The 18,055-nt window shown below is 45.2% G+C and overlaps 2 protein-coding genes across 2 annotated transcripts in view; both read left to right on the top strand.

The window, feature by feature from the left end:
- Positions 1–18,055, top strand: part of LOC114641593 (zinc finger protein 383-like) — a 175,347-nt gene that overhangs the window by 121,175 nt on the left and 36,117 nt on the right. The gene's annotated exons all lie outside the window — the stretch shown is intronic.
- Positions 3,134–17,293, top strand: LOC114641599 (zinc finger protein 3-like). Its single transcript, XM_028790638.2, has 3 exons — positions 3,134–3,327; positions 6,955–7,448; positions 16,582–17,293. Exons 2-3 carry the CDS (start codon positions 7,043–7,045, stop codon positions 17,262–17,264), a joined length of 1,089 nt encoding a protein of 362 aa, XP_028646471.1. The 5' UTR covers positions 3,134–3,327; positions 6,955–7,042; the 3' UTR covers positions 17,265–17,293.

Here is an 18,055-nt window from a genome sequence, read left to right as displayed (position 1 = left end):
GTGTTTATGCTTGCAGTGTGTTAGTAGCACGTGGACCATGCTGTGTAGTGTGGACGTTTAGTTCAGAAGCGCGTTTTAGGCACCTGCGCCTTTCGTACTGTCTTTGTGGACCTGTGGGGCCTCCGTAGCCTCTTCCGTTTGACTCTGGGGTTCAGCGCAGAATCCTCTTTTTTGTGTGGCTGTGTCATTAGTCGTTAGCTATGGGCGCGTTGTTGCTTCGTTTCTTATTCACGTCAGTTGAGCTTTTTCGTTTTTGGGCCGTGACTCCTTCGTTCGCGGTGGATCAGACTTCGCTTGCGGTCTATGAGACGCGTGCTGTTGGCGCCTGCGCACTATGTCTCATGGTCCCATCGCCGTGTACCTGCGTCCATGCCTTCCGGTTTACCATTCTCGGTTAGTAATATGGATTTTATAAAATTATTATTTATAAACAAAAACAACAGCAATAATAATTTATATACCGCCTTTCTCGTGCTCAAGCGATGTCATAGGAGAACCATTTTTGGTTCCAAAAGGACCCATCCACATAAAGGTTCTGGAAGGAACTTTTATGTATTTAGATCTGTTAATAATTATTTCTTCTTCGTACAACAGATCTGTGAAATACCAACGGCTCGTGCTTTTTAAAGGACTCTCGCTTCATGTAAAACACAGGCTAAATTCGGGATTTCTTAATCTGTCAGTGTCCTATTAGGTAAGCCTACCATACATGAAAGATTTCAGCTCTTTTTTTTCTTGCACGTTAGGACATTTTCCAAAGCACAAAGAACCAACTTCATGTTTACAAAGAACTCCCCTTACAATGAAATGGTGTTTGGGCAAGCAGTGAGTCTACGAGGAAAGACACAAGAACCATAAAGTGTCATTAAAGAGCCAGCATGCCGTTTGAAGAGTGTACAAACTACACACTACAATTCCCATAAGCCCCTGCGTGTCCGTGCTGACCTGTTTTAAAGACCTGTTGAAAATAGGGGGCCATACGTAAATGGCTGTTATTCTTCAACAGCTCATACAATGTTTTTGTTAAATCCCTTGAATTAAAGCTGAATGTCTACACTTCAATCACATCAAATCGATTGTGGTGGCGTCCAGAAACAAAATTATGAAAATTGTGTGACTTTCTTGCAGCCCTTCGAGTTTCCGCTGCTCGCGTATGTGGATTTCACTTTCACCAAATAACAAATCTTTTGATTCTCGTGGATACGCCTCTTCTTTGGGAAGAAGATGGCAACACAAATTAGATGATCTACAAGTCTCCGACTTAAACTTTAAAGCCAAACAATATATTCGATCTGTTTTCGCTGTTCCGTTATTTCACCGAGTAATAATTTCCGTTTGTTTGCGCTAATGCGATCTGTGCTTTCTGCTGTTTGACACTTTCGAATTGTAGTACGTTCATAATCTCTAACCTGCTCTACATGTGCATCGCTTCAACGTTTTTGAACCTCTTTACAACGTTCTCCATTGTCTTCTACTCTTTGCCTTTTATTGCCGACCCCGCTTGGAGCTGAGAGAGCAGAATATCATTCACACCAATGAGAAGCGAGTGGACAGTGGGCGTGGTTGAAAAATGTTTGAGAGGAGGGCGGGGCTTGTCAAAATCTCATCTCACGGGACTTGAAATTATCACTCGCAGGATTTGAGATTATCTCCAAGAAAGTCTCGTCCCAGGATTTCTTTTTATAATAGAGAGATTAGTGTCACTTTTGGTGTTTCTTTTATATAATTAATCAGACCCTTCCCAAGTTATTTAGATCATTTTAATATGTTACTGTATTTTAATTAACACTTTCCTCCATTGATAGGGATTTTATGTTGGCATTGTTCATGTTATGTCCAAAAATGGAAGGGGTGTGGCTTAATTGAGAGGGGGCGTGACTGAGGTGCCCTCCTTGGGCAGATTCTCCGAGCTACGGAGGAGAAAAGAGATGAGGTTGTTAGTGTTGGCGCCCCCTCTCATTCTGGAGGGGTTATTGCATACCAGAAAGGTGATCCTCTGGTGCCCGAGTATGACACTGTACTATCTGATAAATGACGAAAAGTGAAACAAAAGAGTCACAGATGACACGACGACTGTGAAAGAAATCACCTCAACTATCCATCCATCCATCCAACCTGCTATATCCTAAGACAGGGTCACAGGGGTCTGCTGGAGTCAATCCCAGCCAGCACAGGGCGCAAGGCAGGAACAAATCCCGGGCAGGGAGCCAGCCCCACTGCAGGGCACACACACACACACCAAGCACACACTAGGGACAATTTAGGACTGCTAATACACCTAACCAGCGTATCTTTGGACGGTGGGAGGAAACCTATGCAGACAGGGGGAGAACATACAAACTCCACGCAGGGAGGACCCGGGAAGCGTGATTCACTAAAATGGCCACAAGGAGAAAGACAAGTAAGTCTTTAGCTTTCTTCTAAGAATAGCCAAGGATGCCATTGATGCGGATGCCCAAACAGATTGTGTTGGATTTTACCACAGCCCATGACCAGCAGAACACACGGCACTGTGAGCCATCATGAGCAGCATCAGCCGTAGATACGAACAGCAGTGTCGGTCAGACAGGAGAACAGCGGCTCTCTGACTTCCAATGTCTCTCGAAAGCAGATCTCATGTCATGCAGGTGTTAGTCCGGGTGCTGACATTGAAAAAGCATACGTTCCTAATATTCATAGTTTATTTTAAATGAATTTTATTTATCAGCTGGCTACAAACAGACAGGTAATGTTAATACACCCTAAATATATTGAGGCTGAATTTGCAGCTTTGGTGGGGATTATACATCGGCATAGTCCGTATATAGCAAGAGCCGGCTCTGATGAAAATATTCTTAAAAAGAAAATAAAAACATTATTCCCATATAACTGCTTAGTACACTTTTTTTTATCAAACTTATTTTTCTAATTTTTATATTGTTCCCAAACATAGAAACTGGGAAATAACAGTTCACCTAAGTAGCCCAGGAGTCCAATTAAAAACAGAAAACTGGTCGGCCCCGTGACCCTGTGTTAAGATATAGCGGGTTGGAAAATGGCTGACCGACTGACTGGTTGGAAAAGAAAACCCCGGTTTAGAAAATGACTGACTACTTGAACGGAAACGTAAATCAATTATTATCCCTCCGTCCAGTAGATGGCAATGTTTACCCGATTAGTGCCATTTTTCTAACCTCTTTCCTTGAAGTCGCGGTTTGATGACTCGTTTTGTTTCTCTTCTTTGCTTAATTCCGCCGGCAAGCGTCAAGGACTGCCCTACGAGACACGCGTGTGCACTTTCAGAACGAAAGTAGAGAAAGAGCGGCGAAGAGGAGGAGCAAAAGAGCGGTAAGAACGAGAGCATCGAGCGGGTTGGACGGAATACTGGCTAGAGTTAGAGGAGAGGAAAGTGTTGAGGGAAGAGGATCGAGAATGTCGAGGAGACAGGAAAATGAGTTCCACGTTTTAGGCGGATAATGCCAAGAGAGAGGAGATGAAAAAGGAGAAAGAGAGCAGAGCAGAGCAGGGCAGGGAGTCGTGGCAGTCCGCACAAGTCCGGTTTGGTGCACGCCGGCCGAGTCTGCAGGCTTGCGGTGTAAGCCACTCGCTTGTCCCGTCAGTGCCCTTTATTCAGGTCGAGTTAGGTGTGCAACAGAATCAACAAAAATCCGAGAATGAAGATTTCATACTTGTTTTGTTATGAAATAACGTTTACAATGGAAATAAAATGTGGACATACGGACAGGGCCGGATTAATACAATGGGGTTTCAACTGGGGTCGCGGTGTTAGCTAAGAGAGTGGAGGGGCGCGTGGTTGTGACATAAAAAAATAAACAAAATCGTATCCATTATTTAAATAGCGGCCCTGTAATGCTGGTTCTCAAAACGGGGGCGCCTAAAGCAGCTCGACTCGTCTGTAAAAGCGGATCGCCCATGACTGCAGAAAGGACCTCAGTACTTGAACAGCTTTATTCTGACATTTTGAATAGTCGGGCTGTGTTAATTAAGTCATTTCTAACGGGAGCTGCCACTTCAATACACACATCAGTAACGGTGCCAGCTCAGTGGCCGGCTTAGAATGTTTCCCGCACTAATCAGCGGCTGACCGGCGCGTCACGCGGCGAGGCTGCGAACCTGCGGTTACCTTGGCGACGGACTTGCAATCCCTACATGCGTTGATAGTGTCGGCGGGAGGGTGTTTCGGGGTCTCAGAACCCTCACGACAATCCTTTTATATGCTCCGCAATGAAGATGGAAATGTGTCTCTTGGTAATGTTATAACATAAGTGACAAATCTTGACAGGTCGGTTTACAATGGTTTGCAGAAGAAGATAACGGACGCAAGGCAAAGGTGTAAAGGTCAAGCACTTCTCTGAACATCAAGTGAAACCCACACGGAGATTTCCTGCGGTTTGGACGTTACGCTTTCGTATTAAAGGTGCGGCTCCTATCCACGGCCTGTTTTCTTGTTAACATTCCTCACCCGAGGCAGCTTAAAATGTGTGTGAAACTTAAGGGACGTTTAGAAAAGGGGCACATGCACGCATGCGCTAAAAATCGACGGGATTTTAATTGAGTATAATTCTGTCATGGTATGAATGGTGAGTTACACGGTTAGTGGGAAAACGGAAAAAAAAAAAAGGATAATTTCTATCCATCCATCCATTAACCAACCCGCTGAATCCGAACACAGGGTCACTGGGATCTGCTGGAGCCAATCCCAGCCAACACATGGCACAAGGCAGGAACCAATCCCGGGCAGGCTGCCAACCCACCGCAGGACACACACAAACACACCAAGCACACACTAGGGCCAATTTAGAATCACCAGTCCACCTAACCTGCGTGTCTTTGGACTGTGGGAGGCACGGGGAGAACATGCAAACTCCACGCAGGGAGGACCCGGGAAGCGAACCCAGGTCTCCCAACTGTGAGGCAGCAGCGCTACCCACTGCGCCACCGTGCTGCCTGGATAATTCCTAATAAAGGACAAATCAGGTCAGGTTGGTGAGCCAGTGTGTTGCCACACCCACTACACGACGAAACAGCTCGGGATGCAAGTTGGCAATCCCCAAGGCAGACACGTGGTCCAGTCCCATTCTCTAGAAATGACCCTCTATCTTTCTGGTCCAGCCACTCGGGTCCTCAGCAGTGAGGGTCCCCTGATCCGGATCATCCTCAGGTAATCGTGCCACATGGTTGTAACTGACGCTCCCTCACAATGCAGGTCATGTGGCTCTTTAGGGAATCCGTGAGCAACACAAAGTCAAATCAACGGTACCCAAGGATTCTCCAAAGAGACACCAAAGGAGTTGAGTCTTCATCTCAGGTCACTGGATAGCGTCCATGTCTCACAAACAGGGGGAACCAGGACTCTAAAGACTTGGACCTTCATCCTTTTGCTGAGATATCAGGAGCACCACACACCCCTTTCCAGCGACCTCATGACCCCCCGATATGCTTTCCCAATCCGTATACTGACTTTATAGGAAGAGTCACCAGAGACATGAATGGTAAGTAAACCTCTTGACGAGGTCGACACTCTCTCTGCAGACAGACACACTGCTGATGGTTGTGCCCAAGAGGTCATTAAAGGCCTGGCTCTTGGTTTTTTTATCAGGACCTTCAGAAGCCCAGACACTCAGACCCCTCACTCAGTCTCTCGAGACCCCCGATCAGAGCCTCTATTGTAAGCATGACCGCTTTTTATCCTCCAGTATCGATTTATTTCATCTTTAGAAGGAGTCCCAAAACCACTCAAACATCCAAAAGGTGTATTTGAAGAGAAGACATGCGAGGAGTTCATCTTAAACAAGATAGAAATGACACTGAGGTGATCCAGTAACATGGTGGGTATTCACACAGCGAGGTCATCGCTTTGTGGACCACTAGCCATCCATCCATTGTGACGTCCACTTCATTCAGTTCAGGTTTACGGCAGACACAGGCATCAATGGGCACAAGGTGGAAAGCAGTCCTGGACGGGGCACCAGTCCATCACAGAAACGCTCTCGGCCATCACTAACCAGTTTAGAGCTTCCAGTGAGGTGTGTGGGGGGGCATGGGGGATAGAAAAACCTCAGAATGGCGATGAAAAACACAGATTTGGAAATGGACCTTCTGAAGACATAAAGAAAGCAAAGTTTATCTTGACACAATGTTTACCTTGTCTAGGCAATGTGCGGAAACAATTAAAAAAGGCTAATAAAACGTTAGGTTAGCTCGTAAAGAACTGTTGAATATAAATCAAGTGACGTCATGCTTGGACTATATAGTGGGAACATATCTGGAATGTTTAAGTCTGGTCATCACACTGTAAGAAAGACATTGCAGCACTTGAAGGCATTTGTGGTAAACGCTTCCTCTTCAGCATGTTAGTCTTACTGCCGATTAAGTTGTGTCATATCTACCCATCACAATGCAGACTACATCTTTGTTTAGGTCAAATCGAGACTTTGGATCTGCGTCTGTCACATTTGAGTAGATTTGAGTAGACTTGTGCTGCCTGTATGAAGTGATTCAAGAGTTTACTCATCTCTCGCACACATGCAGTTAAATAACAACAACGTGCACTAAAATGGAAAGCCTGACGTTGTAAAACTTTCTTCCCATTCATTGTTCTTTGCTTTGTATCATTCAGCCGGACTTGGTCTTCCTATCAAGTCGACTTGCACTCCAAATTTGCAGAGAGCTTCTTAGGTTAACATGAAGCATTTCAGGTATCTCACGTAAACCTTGACCTGGTAACTTTTGGTGTTTGTTAGAAACTGTAAGTTAACCCTGAAATGTGCTGAAATTATTTTTTGGTCAGTCAGTCATTTTCCAACCTGCTATATCCTAACACAGGGTCACAGGGTGCCAGTCCCAGCCAACACAGGGTGCAAGGCAGGAACAAACCCTGGGCAGAGCACCAGCCCACAGCAGGGCTTATTTTTTGGTGACATCATGAAATCATATCCATTTTTATTTTTACAGACTAAAAAAGGAGCCCCCTTCCCAGTTTTTCATGGTTATGCAGTGGAGGTATCCAATGTGAATCCTGGACGAGAAGAGGAGACACTCAATGGGAGAGAAGAGTTTGACACAGAGCATGGCTTCAGCCAAAGAGGATGGCCTGGATGAAAAACTACCACTTGTTAAGCAAGAGGACTGTGAGTGGGGTGCACCAGAGGGACTGTGGGTGAAGTCAGAGGATTGCGAAGCAAGAATTTCAGTTTTCAAAGAGGAGGAGAGCAAGAGGGAGCACGTTGAAGTTAAAGTGGAGGATCTGGAAGATTTTCCAGTGAGTGCTGAACCTCAAAACTTTGAAACCAGGAATGTTTTCAAACTGGAGATCTTTGAAGAATCTCAACCCAGTTTACAGTATTGGGTCACCGATACGGGGCAACTGGAACTGAAATCTGAGTTATCGGAGTTTGAGGAGAAAATCAATGAAGGACCTGAGAGAGAAGCAGAAGAGCAGCAGTCGGGTAAGAGTTTTCAAAGAAGTAAGTAATGTGATTAAATGTGAAAGAAAGTGATACATTTTACAAATTCTGCATGTGCTTGCCTTGATGTTTTTTTAGAATTTGGAAAGGAGGGTGAGATTTACAAATAGTCACTACGTACTTGAGCAGTTGCTCTCTAACGACAGTAGGCTGTCAAGTGTAGTAAACTGGAAACGTTTGTGTAAACGCAAAAAAATTGACAGTGTCCGGTATGTGACTTTCCCACGTAAAGGTGTCCTCCTAGCAGTAAGAAGTCACCAATGCTATGTTAAATGAAATGAACAGGCGTGTCATATTAGACATTTATATTCTATCAGTTGTGCTCCAATTAGGTGGCAAATTCACACAAAAAACAATCCCAAGATCTTTCCGTCTGTGCAGCTTAATGTACTGAAATTATTTTTGTCAAAACGCTTCATTTCTTCCTGCTGTTGTCCAGCATCATTCAGATGGAGTGACTTGTCTGTGGCACATGGGTCCATGGAATCGCATCCTCACACAGACGGACTTTGGCTCTGCAAGTGCATTTGTAAAACATGGCGCTGACCTTATGCTGAGTAGTCTATAAAGTTGAAGTCGGAAGTCTGCATACACTTCAGGAGAATTCTTTCAAACTCACTTTCTAAGCCCTTCTACAGATTTTAGACTGTCAAACAATACTGCTCAAAGAAATGAAAGGACCGTTCTTGAACCTGAGTTTAGCATCAAGCCAGTGACACTTGTGGGCTATTGATGTGGTCAGTGAAGTAGCAGAGGGGCTTGTTCATCAGTTTCAGCTGCTTTGGTACACTAGAGGGGCGACAATGAGACGACCCCCAAAACAGGAATGAATGGGTTAACAGCTGGAGGGAGGCCACTGACATTTTTCCCTCGTCATCTGTTTTGTCACTCGTTTTGCATTTATCTACGGTCAGTGTCACTACTGGTAGCAGGAGGCCATACCTGGACCCTACAGAGCTGGCACAGGTAGTCCACCTTCTCTAGGATGGCACATCAATATGTGGCACTGCCAGAAGGTTTGCTGTGTCTCCCAGCACAGTCTCAAGGGCATGGAGGTGATTCCAGAAGACAGGCAGGCAGTTCATCTAGGAGAGCTGGACAGGGGGGGGACAGAGAAGGTCCTTAACCCACCAGCAGGACCCACCGGTATCTGCTCCTTTGGCCAAGGAGGAACAGGGTGATCACTGGCAGAGCCTACAAAATGACCTCCAGCAGGCAGGCAGGCCACTGGTGTGAATGTCTCTGACCAAACAATCAGAAACAGACTTCATGAGGGTGGCCTGAGGGCCTGACGTCCTCTAGTGGGCACCGTGGAGCTTGATTGGCATTTGCTATAGAATACCAGAATTGGCAGGTCCACCACTGGCGGGCACCCTGTGCTTTTCACAGATGAGAGCACATGTGACAGACATGAAAGGGTCTGGAGAAGCCGTGGAGAACGTTATGCTGCCTGTAACATCATTCAACATGACCGGTTTGGTGGTGGGTCCGTGATGGTATATCTGGGGAGGCATATCCACAGAGGGACACACAGACCTCTACAGGCCAGACAATGGCACCTTGACTGCCATTAGGTATTGGGATGAAATCCTTGGCCCCATTGTCAGACCCTACGCTAGTGCATTGGCTCCTGGGTTCCTCCTGGTGCACAACAATACCCGGCCTCATGTGTTTGTGAGAGGATGAAGGAATTGATCACATTGACTGCCCACAACCCCCCGAATCCCCAACGCTCACTCGCCTGACCTCAATCCAATAGAACACCTCTGGGTGGGACATTATGTTTCGGTCCATCTGACACCTCGGACTATCCAGGAGCTCAGTGATGCCCTGGTCCAGATCTGGGAGGAGATCCCCCAGGACACCATCCGTCATCTCATTAGGACATTGTCGGGGTGGGGGGATTGCATACAAACTACCGAGTATGATTTGGAGTTGGCAAATTGTTCTGCATCATTGTTTCCCTTTGGGGTGTCTTTGAATTCAGCTCTCTCTCTGTCGGTTGATCATTTTCATTGCCATCCTTTCGTTCCTCACACATCATCATATCAGTCCATAGCGGTAGAGAGAGACAGCAGGATTTGTTTTCCCCATTGAGATCCGAGGTGTTTTCAATGTGTCGTCTGATTCAAAAACCAACCCCAAATAGCCCTTCTGCAGACCAGTAGAATTCCCGTACAACTCATCCACCAGTTGTTTTCTTCAGTCAGTTTGTGAGCTTCTTGTGCTGGACGGCTCAGAGGCTCAAAGTCCAAACACAGTCACCCCCTCGCCAAGCTGGTCTGAGGCTCCGTCCCCCAATGCTGCCTTTCCACACTTGCATGTTTAGCCGACGCTTGCCAACAGGGTAGTGTTATGGTTTTTTTTTTTCGGGGGGGGGGGGGGGTTGGCTTATAGAGTGTCCTGCACTGAATCCCCCTTGTCAAACCCATTCAAGACCCCCCCCCCCCCATCTTGATATGGCTACTGAGTTGTGCTCCTCAGTGTGTTCTTTCTTCATGGCCATGGTGTATGAGAGAGAGAGGGGGATAGAGGGTTAAAGCAACAAGGTTAGGAACTAATTAATGATGAGGCCATATTAGACTTAACTTAAGGCCATGATCAGGTCTAATTAACAATAATAATAATAATAATTCATTACATTTATATAGCGCTTTTCTCAGTACTCAAAGCGCTATCCACACAGGGAGGAACCGGGAAGCGAACCCCCTGCAAAGCAGCAGCACTACCACTGCGCCACCTGTGAGGACTACAGACCACTGTCACAAATTAGGACTTGAAAGAACGCCCCTTGTCACTGTGATACAAGTCACCAAATCAAATTTCTGGTGTCACATGCACTCCGTTCTATGTCTCGTGGAATGCTTAGTCCAAGACTGTACTTTAGAAAACTATAAAACCACAATAAATAGTAAATAGTCAATTCTCGAAATATCAATACATACAATGAAAGTATTCACTTCTTCTTCTTCTTCTTTTGGCTGCTCCCGTTAGGGGTCACCACAGCGGATCATCTTCTTCCATATCTTTCTGTCCTCTCCATCACCTGCATGTCTTCTCTCACCACATCCATAAACCTTCTCTTAGGCCTTCCTCTTCTCCTCTTCCCTGTCAGCTCTGTCCTTAGCACCCTTCACTCATTATACCAATCATCTCTCCTATGCAGATGTCCAAACCAATGCAATCTCGCCTCTCTGATTTTGTCTCCCAACCGTCCCACCTGTGCAGACCCTCTAATGTCCTCATTTCTAATCCTGTCCATCCTCGTCACACCCAATGCCAATCTTAACATCTTTAACTCTGCCACCTCCAGCTTTGTCTCCTGTGCCACCATCTCCAGCCCATATACCATAGCTGGTCTCACTACCATCGTGTAGACCTTCCCTTTCACTCTGTCACAAATCACTCCTGACACTCTTCTCCACCCACTCCACCCTGCCTGCACTTTCTTCTTCACTTCTCTTCCACAATCCCCATTTCTCTGTACTGTTGATCCCAAGTATTTAAACTCATCCACCTTCTCCAACTCTACTCCTCTCATCCTCACCATTCCACTGACCTCCCTCTCATTCACACACATGTATTCTGTCTTGGTGGTCCTTCATTCCTCTACTCTCTAGAGCAGATCTCCACCTCTCCAGAGTCGCCTCAACCTGCTCCCTACTTAAACTTCTCCACCTTCACCAAGATGGACAGGATTAGAAATGAGGACATTAGAGGGTCAGCTCAGGTTGAACGGTTGGGAGACAAAGTCAGAAATTCAAGATGGCATTGGTGTGGACATATGCAGAGGAGAGATGCTGGGTGTATTGGGAGAAGGATGCTAAGGATTGTGTAAGATAGATAAAAAGAGCATGCAGGCAGGGTGGAACGGGTGGAGAAGAGTGTCAGGAGTGATTTGTCACAGACGGGTATCAGCAAGAGTGAAAGGGAAGGTCTACAGGACGGTAGTGAGACCAGCTGTGTTATATGGGCTGGAGACGGTGGCAGAGTTAAAGATGCTAAGATTGGCATTGGGTGTGATGAGGATGGACAGGATTAGAAATGAGGACATTAGAGGGTCAGCTCAAGTTGGACGGTTGGGAGACAAAATCAGAGAGGCGAGATTTTATTGGTTTGGACATGTGCAGAGGAGAAATGCTGAGTATAATGAGTGAAGGGTGCTAAGGATAGAGCTGCCATTAAAAAGGAGAAGAGGAAGGCCTAAGGAGGAGGCTTTATGGATGTGGTGAGAGAGGACATGCAGGTGATGGGGGTGACAGAGCAACGTGACGAGGACAGGAAGATATGGAAGAAGATGATCCGCTGTGGTGACCCCTAACCAGCCGAAAGAAGAAGGGTGCACTTCATTTTTCATACACTGCCTCTGCACGTTGGCTTAGTTTTTGTTAAATAAAGGACATGGTGTCATATGTCACATGGTGGTGATCACCATTACCTAATTTTAGGACCCACTAAGGACCAGATCATTTTTTTTTTTTTTTATGGTGTCCTGATGTGCAAAACCTTAGAATTGAACGAGGGCGCACTTTCTTTTTAACATCACTCAATATGCACCCATGCCACAAGAAACGTGAGTGTAGCGCCTCGCCAGTCACTTAATTGCTTCCAGCGCAGCAGGCATGGCGGAGCAACTCTTGGTTCGAGATATTTGTGACCAGTCGGCCAGTTCACCGATATCAAGTGATTGACAAAAACAAAAAAGTCATTCAGTGCATATGCACAGTATTGAAAGGCAATTGAAAAAATACTAGTACAGTGGCATGCAAAAGTTTAGGCCCCCCTGGCTTCAAGTGAATAGCAGCAGATGAGCTTCAAGGTGACACGTTTGTTGAATATTTGAACCAAGATGACATTTTTATTTCCATCATTCACAAGTACAAAACACCAAAAAAAAAAAAAAAAAATGAAAAGGGTCTGAAGCCAAAATTTGGGCCCCCAACAGGGTCAGTCCTTTTAAGACCCCCCTTTTGGCAAGTATCACAGCATGTAAATGCTTTTTGTAGTCTTACTTGGGGTCTTGTCACCCCACCCAGGCTTCTAATTCTGTGAGACTCTTGGGCCATCTTGCCCGCCCTGCTCTTCTGAAGTCTCCACAGATTTTCAATGATGTGTAGTAGTTGTTTTGGGGGGGGGGGGGGTGTACAGTGAGGGTCAGCTTGCGCCTCTTGAGGTTTCCCATTGTAGATTGTGAGGTGGGTTTCACATCATTATCTTGTCCTCTTCTTTTTGTAACTTTCAACTTTCTGACATAGTCGGTTCCCAAAGTCAGTCTTGGGGGGGGGACCCCCCTGTGGCTGCAGGTTTTTGTTCCAATCAGGTTCACAATCGACTGATAATGATCAATAACAACTGATCTCATTTCATTAGCTGGTCTCTTTTACTCTTCTCTTATTCTGCATTCAGAAAAACACAACAGTATGTTTTTTACATTTATAAGACATTTAGAAATAATTTGATTTTTTTTTTCTAAAGCTATAAACACCTCTCTTTTGTCATTTTCCTATTGTTTTCCCCTTTTCCGTTGTCATTTGCTCCCTTCATTTAATCCTAAGAGTGACAATTAACACCCAGCACAGCAGACACCCGGGGTGATGAAGGCAGCAATGACTTCAGTGTCAGCCTCTAATTAGTAAATCATCAATTAAATAACCAGAACGCCTGGAAAAGAAGAATCAAAATGAGGATGAAAAATACAGGTAACGACTTAAAGAAATAAAAAATACATATTCCCCATCTACAGTGGGTATGGAAAAGAATCCCCCCCTTTGAAATATTCCCATTTTGTTTGCTTTACAGCCTTAAATGTAAACACACACACACTAATATTTCTTCCCAGCTTTACTTATCTCAATGCACTCGATAACATCCAAGTGAAAAAGATATCACAGCTACAGTTCAGAAAAATAACAAATCAGACACAAGACCTACTGAGATTAATAAAGGACCCCCCCACCAATGTCAATGTCATTTAGTTGACCCCCCTTTTGCTTTAATGCCAGCCTTGAGTCTGTTCTGATTCTGCTCTATCACCTTTGCCCACCTAGATTAAGCCCACTCAATATTTGCCCCCCACTCTTCTTTACAGTTGAACTGTTCAAGATGGTGATGTTGGTGGTCTGCTATCTTCAGATCTCTCCACAGATTTTCACTGTGATTTAGGTCTTGGCTCTGATTGGCCACACCAGGACATTCACTTTTGTCTCCTCCACCCACTGTGTGGTCCATTTTGCTGTGTGCTTCGGGTTGTTGTGTTAAAAGGCGAACATTCTGCCCATCTTCAACTTTCTGGCAGAGGGTAGCAGGTTTTCCTCCAGAATTTGTTGGTATTTTGCTCCATCCATTTTTCCTTCTACCCTAACAAGAGCCCCCAGGCCCCACACAACAGGATGCTGCCCCCTCCATTGCTTTACTGTCTGTATGGTGTGTTGTGGATGGTGAGCTGCATTGGTGGACCATTTGGTGTTGAGGCCAAGTAGTTTGATTTTGGTCTCCTCTGACCAGAAGACCTTTTTCCACTTGGCATCAGAATCTTCAAGGTGCATTCTGGGAAAGCTCAAATGAGCCTTCATGTGGCCTGTATTGAGAAGTGGGACCCTCCTGAACAAGCCACAGTGCTGGAGCGCTTGTCAAATTGTTATCACCTGCACACCATTAATGACCACTCTGTGCCATCAAATCCTGTAACTCCTTCACAGTGGCCATTGGCCTCTCTTACCAGTGTCCTCCTTGCTCTTCCATCCAGTTTGGAGGGTCCTAGTAGTACCAAACACTTCTTTATGATGGACTTTACTGAGCTCCTTGTGATTGATAAAGCCTTTGAAATGTTTTGGTCTCCATCTCCTGCCTTATGTCTGTCCACAACTCTATCCTTAGATCTTCTGAAAGTGGCTGGCCACCCATAGTCAGGTGTTTGCTGTCAGTTGCTCTACCAAGGAAGGGGATGAATGGACCAGGAACAGCTTCACTAATCACACTCATTACAACTGAGCACAGCCAGTGACTGCAATGGGAATGGGGGGCACCGACACCTGATTGAGTTTGGGGGGGGGGGGGGTCCTTTATTAATCTCAGTAGGTCTTGTTAATGATTTTTTTTTAATTCTTCTGAACTGTAGCTGTGATATCTGTCACTTGGATGTTAGAGGCTGCATTGAGTAAGTAAAGCTGGAAAAAAATATTAGTTTGTGTGTTTACATTTAAGACTGTAAAGCAAAAAAAAAAAAAAAAGGAATATTTCAAAGGGGGGGTGGGGGGGATTCTTTTCTATACCCACTGTAACTGCTTAGTACATTTTTATAGAAAAACTTAGTTTGTAATTTTTACATTGACGCCAAAACACAGAAACTGGCATACAATGACTCACTTAATTAGACTAAGAGTCCAATAAAAAACGGAAGTTGGTTGGAACAAAAACCTGCAGCCACAAGGGGGGTCCCCAGGACCGAGTTTGGGAACCGCTGCTCTAACACATGGTGTGATGTTTCCTTCCAGAATTTGCTGCTATTTATTTGACTCCATTCTGCCCTCTCCCAATGATGTGCCCCCCACCCCCGGGGCCACTGACTGGCACACAAGCCCACAGCCGGATTGATCCACTGCCATGCTTCATAGTTGCAGACGTGTTCTTTTCCTGGAATTCAGCCCCCCTTTTGTCTCCAAACCTACTTTTGCACATTGAGGCCACTAGGGTGTTGTACCGTGTTAGCCATTATGAATGTAGAGAAAAGCCAAGCAAAATGACACCTTTTATTGGCTAACTAAAAAGATTACAATATGCAAGCTTTCGAGGCAACTCAGGCCCCTTCTTCAGGCAAGATGTAATCATTACCATGGAGTCACTACATCTCATCTGAAGAAGGGGCCTGAGTTGCCTCAAAAGCTTGCATATTGTAATCTTTTTAGTTAGCCAATAAAAGGTGTCATTTTGCTTGGTTTTTCTCTACACATTGAGGCCATAAAGTTCCATTGTGACTTCATGAGTCCACAGGCCTTGTTCCCAGAATGCATCAGGCTTGTTTACTTCAGGTGCTGAATGTTGTGGTGAGGATGCAGCAAAAGTTTTCCTCTGCTGACCCCACCATGAAGGTCCTCTTTGTGGAGGCGTCGCTGCCCAGTTGAACAGTGGACCACCATTCCAAAGTCGGCCAAATCTTCCTGAAGGTCTTTTGCCGTCAAACGGGGGGTCTTGATTTGCCTTTCTAGCAATCCAACGAGCAGTTCTGTCAGATCTCCACCTTTCCTGCTCACTGCCATTTCATCATTTCTTAAAACGCTTTCCTGTCTCCTCCTCCTGCTTTGTGAGCCTCAATTCTTTTATAATCTCAGAGTGCCAGGCTGCCGCTTAGAGGAGCCCACGGTTGCAGATTGTTGGCAGAAGGTTTGAGGGGTCCGATAATTTCTACAGCTTTGACATTTGCATCATTGGGGGTTTGACGAGCTAATGAAAGTCTGAGACCACCTTGGGAAAAGTCATCTTTGAGACCTCGGATACCTTGGGGTTGGGGGCCAAAACTTGTGCACAGGGCTCCTTTTCTTTTTTCACGGTACAATTATACAAAACAAAACCAACAAATCTTGCATAACATGCTGAAAAGAAATGTGTCATCTTGAACGTGATGCCTTGTGGTGATCAGCTCATCTTCTGCTCACATGTTAAGCAAGGGAGCCCAAGCGTTTGCCTGCCCCTGTACATCATATTCCTCACTTTCGAAGGCTTAATACGTTTGTCACGTCAAGCACAATCTACTAATGGCTTAGTGATGTGATTTATTGTGCATGCGAGTCTTCATTTAGCTGATTTGGCTGCATTTCCACGCTCTATCAGTGGTGTCTCCATTTCCCAGGTTCTCTGAAATTCTCTGTCCGTTTCGGTCAGGGTTGCCATAAATATTTGCTTTTTCTGCCATCGGATTTCTTTCATAATTTCATGTGGCAAGCTTCATAGGAGCATGTTGAGCCTCTTTTTGTGTATTCACAAGTTTTATAAATCTCACCCCCGGAAGTGTGGTACTGAGGGGTTGAGGCAGCAACATCAAAAAGTGAGTCAAATATATCTTTTATAATAATTTATTTTAACAAAAAAGCAAAACACTAAACTGTTTGTATCATTGCAGATTTGCAGGATAACTTCAGCCTTTCCCCCCCCTCAAGTGCTCCAACCCCTCCTCAGTGTAGACTGCAACAGAAGCAGGGCAGGCAGAAGATGAAGAAATCAACAAGAGGATCGGAGGATTTGACAGCAGCCTTTTTGCAGTGTAGTTCGCTTCCCGATGCCAAACCAAGGTGTAGAGAAGCCATCAGCATTGATCCAAAACAAGAGAATAGCACAGACCAAGAGGCATTTAAAAACAAATCTGACGGTAAAGATAAATCGATTCACACAAGACAGCAGCCAAATGCCTGTTCCGAACGTGACAATCTTGACGGTCTTTCCAAAATTCACACTGGAAACAAACCCTATTGCTGTTCTGAGTGTGGAAAAGAATTCTCATTTTTAACCAATTTTCATAACCACTTGAGAACTCACACCGGAGAGAAACCTCACTGTTGTTCAGAATGTGGCAAACGATTCTCACAAATAAGCAGCCTTCTGAACCACAAAAGAACTCACACTGGAGAAAAGCCATATGGCTGTTCTGAATGTGGCAAACGATTCGCTGCCAGTGGCAATCTGCAGCGGCACACGCGCATTCACACCGGAGAAAAACGTTACTGCTGTTTTGAGTGTGGCACACAGTTCTCTTACAGTTCCTCCCTTCAGAAACACAGACGAGTTCATACAGGAGAGAAGCCCTGAGGGAGTACAGTGGAGGATGAAAAAACAGGGAATCGAGGAACAAGTGAAATGTAATTCTCCAGACTTCTCACGTTTTGATGAGCATTCAAATGGTGGGCTTTGTTGAACAAGATATATACCAGATCCCATCAGGCAAACTATCATTATGGACCCAAAAAAGTTGTGTATTGGCCACATGTAACCCAGGATAAAAACTCGTCCAACCCTTGTGTCCGCACTATGGTAGGTAATGGTGGAAGTGCAACATCTTCAGATGAAGAACAACCTCCAATGTGCTGTCACTCCAAATGGATAGTGTTGCTGCTGCTTAAGTACTGCTACTTATATGCAACAAATCCAGAATGTCCAAATAAAGGATATCCCAGGTGGGCCCACAAAAACTGGAAAGTGAAAGCGACTCGCAAACAAGATAAGGTGACTGATGCTAACCTAAGATCTCTTAACCACACCTTTGTCCTCTTTTGTCTTCACATACTGTAGGTGACACACACACAACCTGCCACCAAGTCCCTCCCCCCCCCCCCCCAATGGTCACCTGGTGGACTGTTTAAGAGACTCGCTCAGCGATGGCTGCTTTCAGTGCCATAGGTTTGCCTCTCGTCTTCTCTTTTTGACTCCTAAGATGTCCTCCTTTGTTCAGGTTTCACTCCTGTTAGTATTTCCTGTGAGGGCTGTTTGCTTATTGTGTTTGTGTTTCTTGACTGCTTTGAGAATTTTTTTATCATTGTCAATCTCTCCTCATTGCTTTCGTAATTCTGGTCTTTATTTATTCATTTTGTGACATTTGCACA

Source organism: Erpetoichthys calabaricus, chromosome 5 (assembly GCF_900747795.2).
Source record: "Erpetoichthys calabaricus chromosome 5, fErpCal1.3, whole genome shotgun sequence".
NCBI classification, from domain to species: Eukaryota; Metazoa; Chordata; class Cladistia; order Polypteriformes; family Polypteridae; genus Erpetoichthys; species Erpetoichthys calabaricus.
This window is presented reverse-complemented; position numbering and strand designations above follow the sequence as displayed.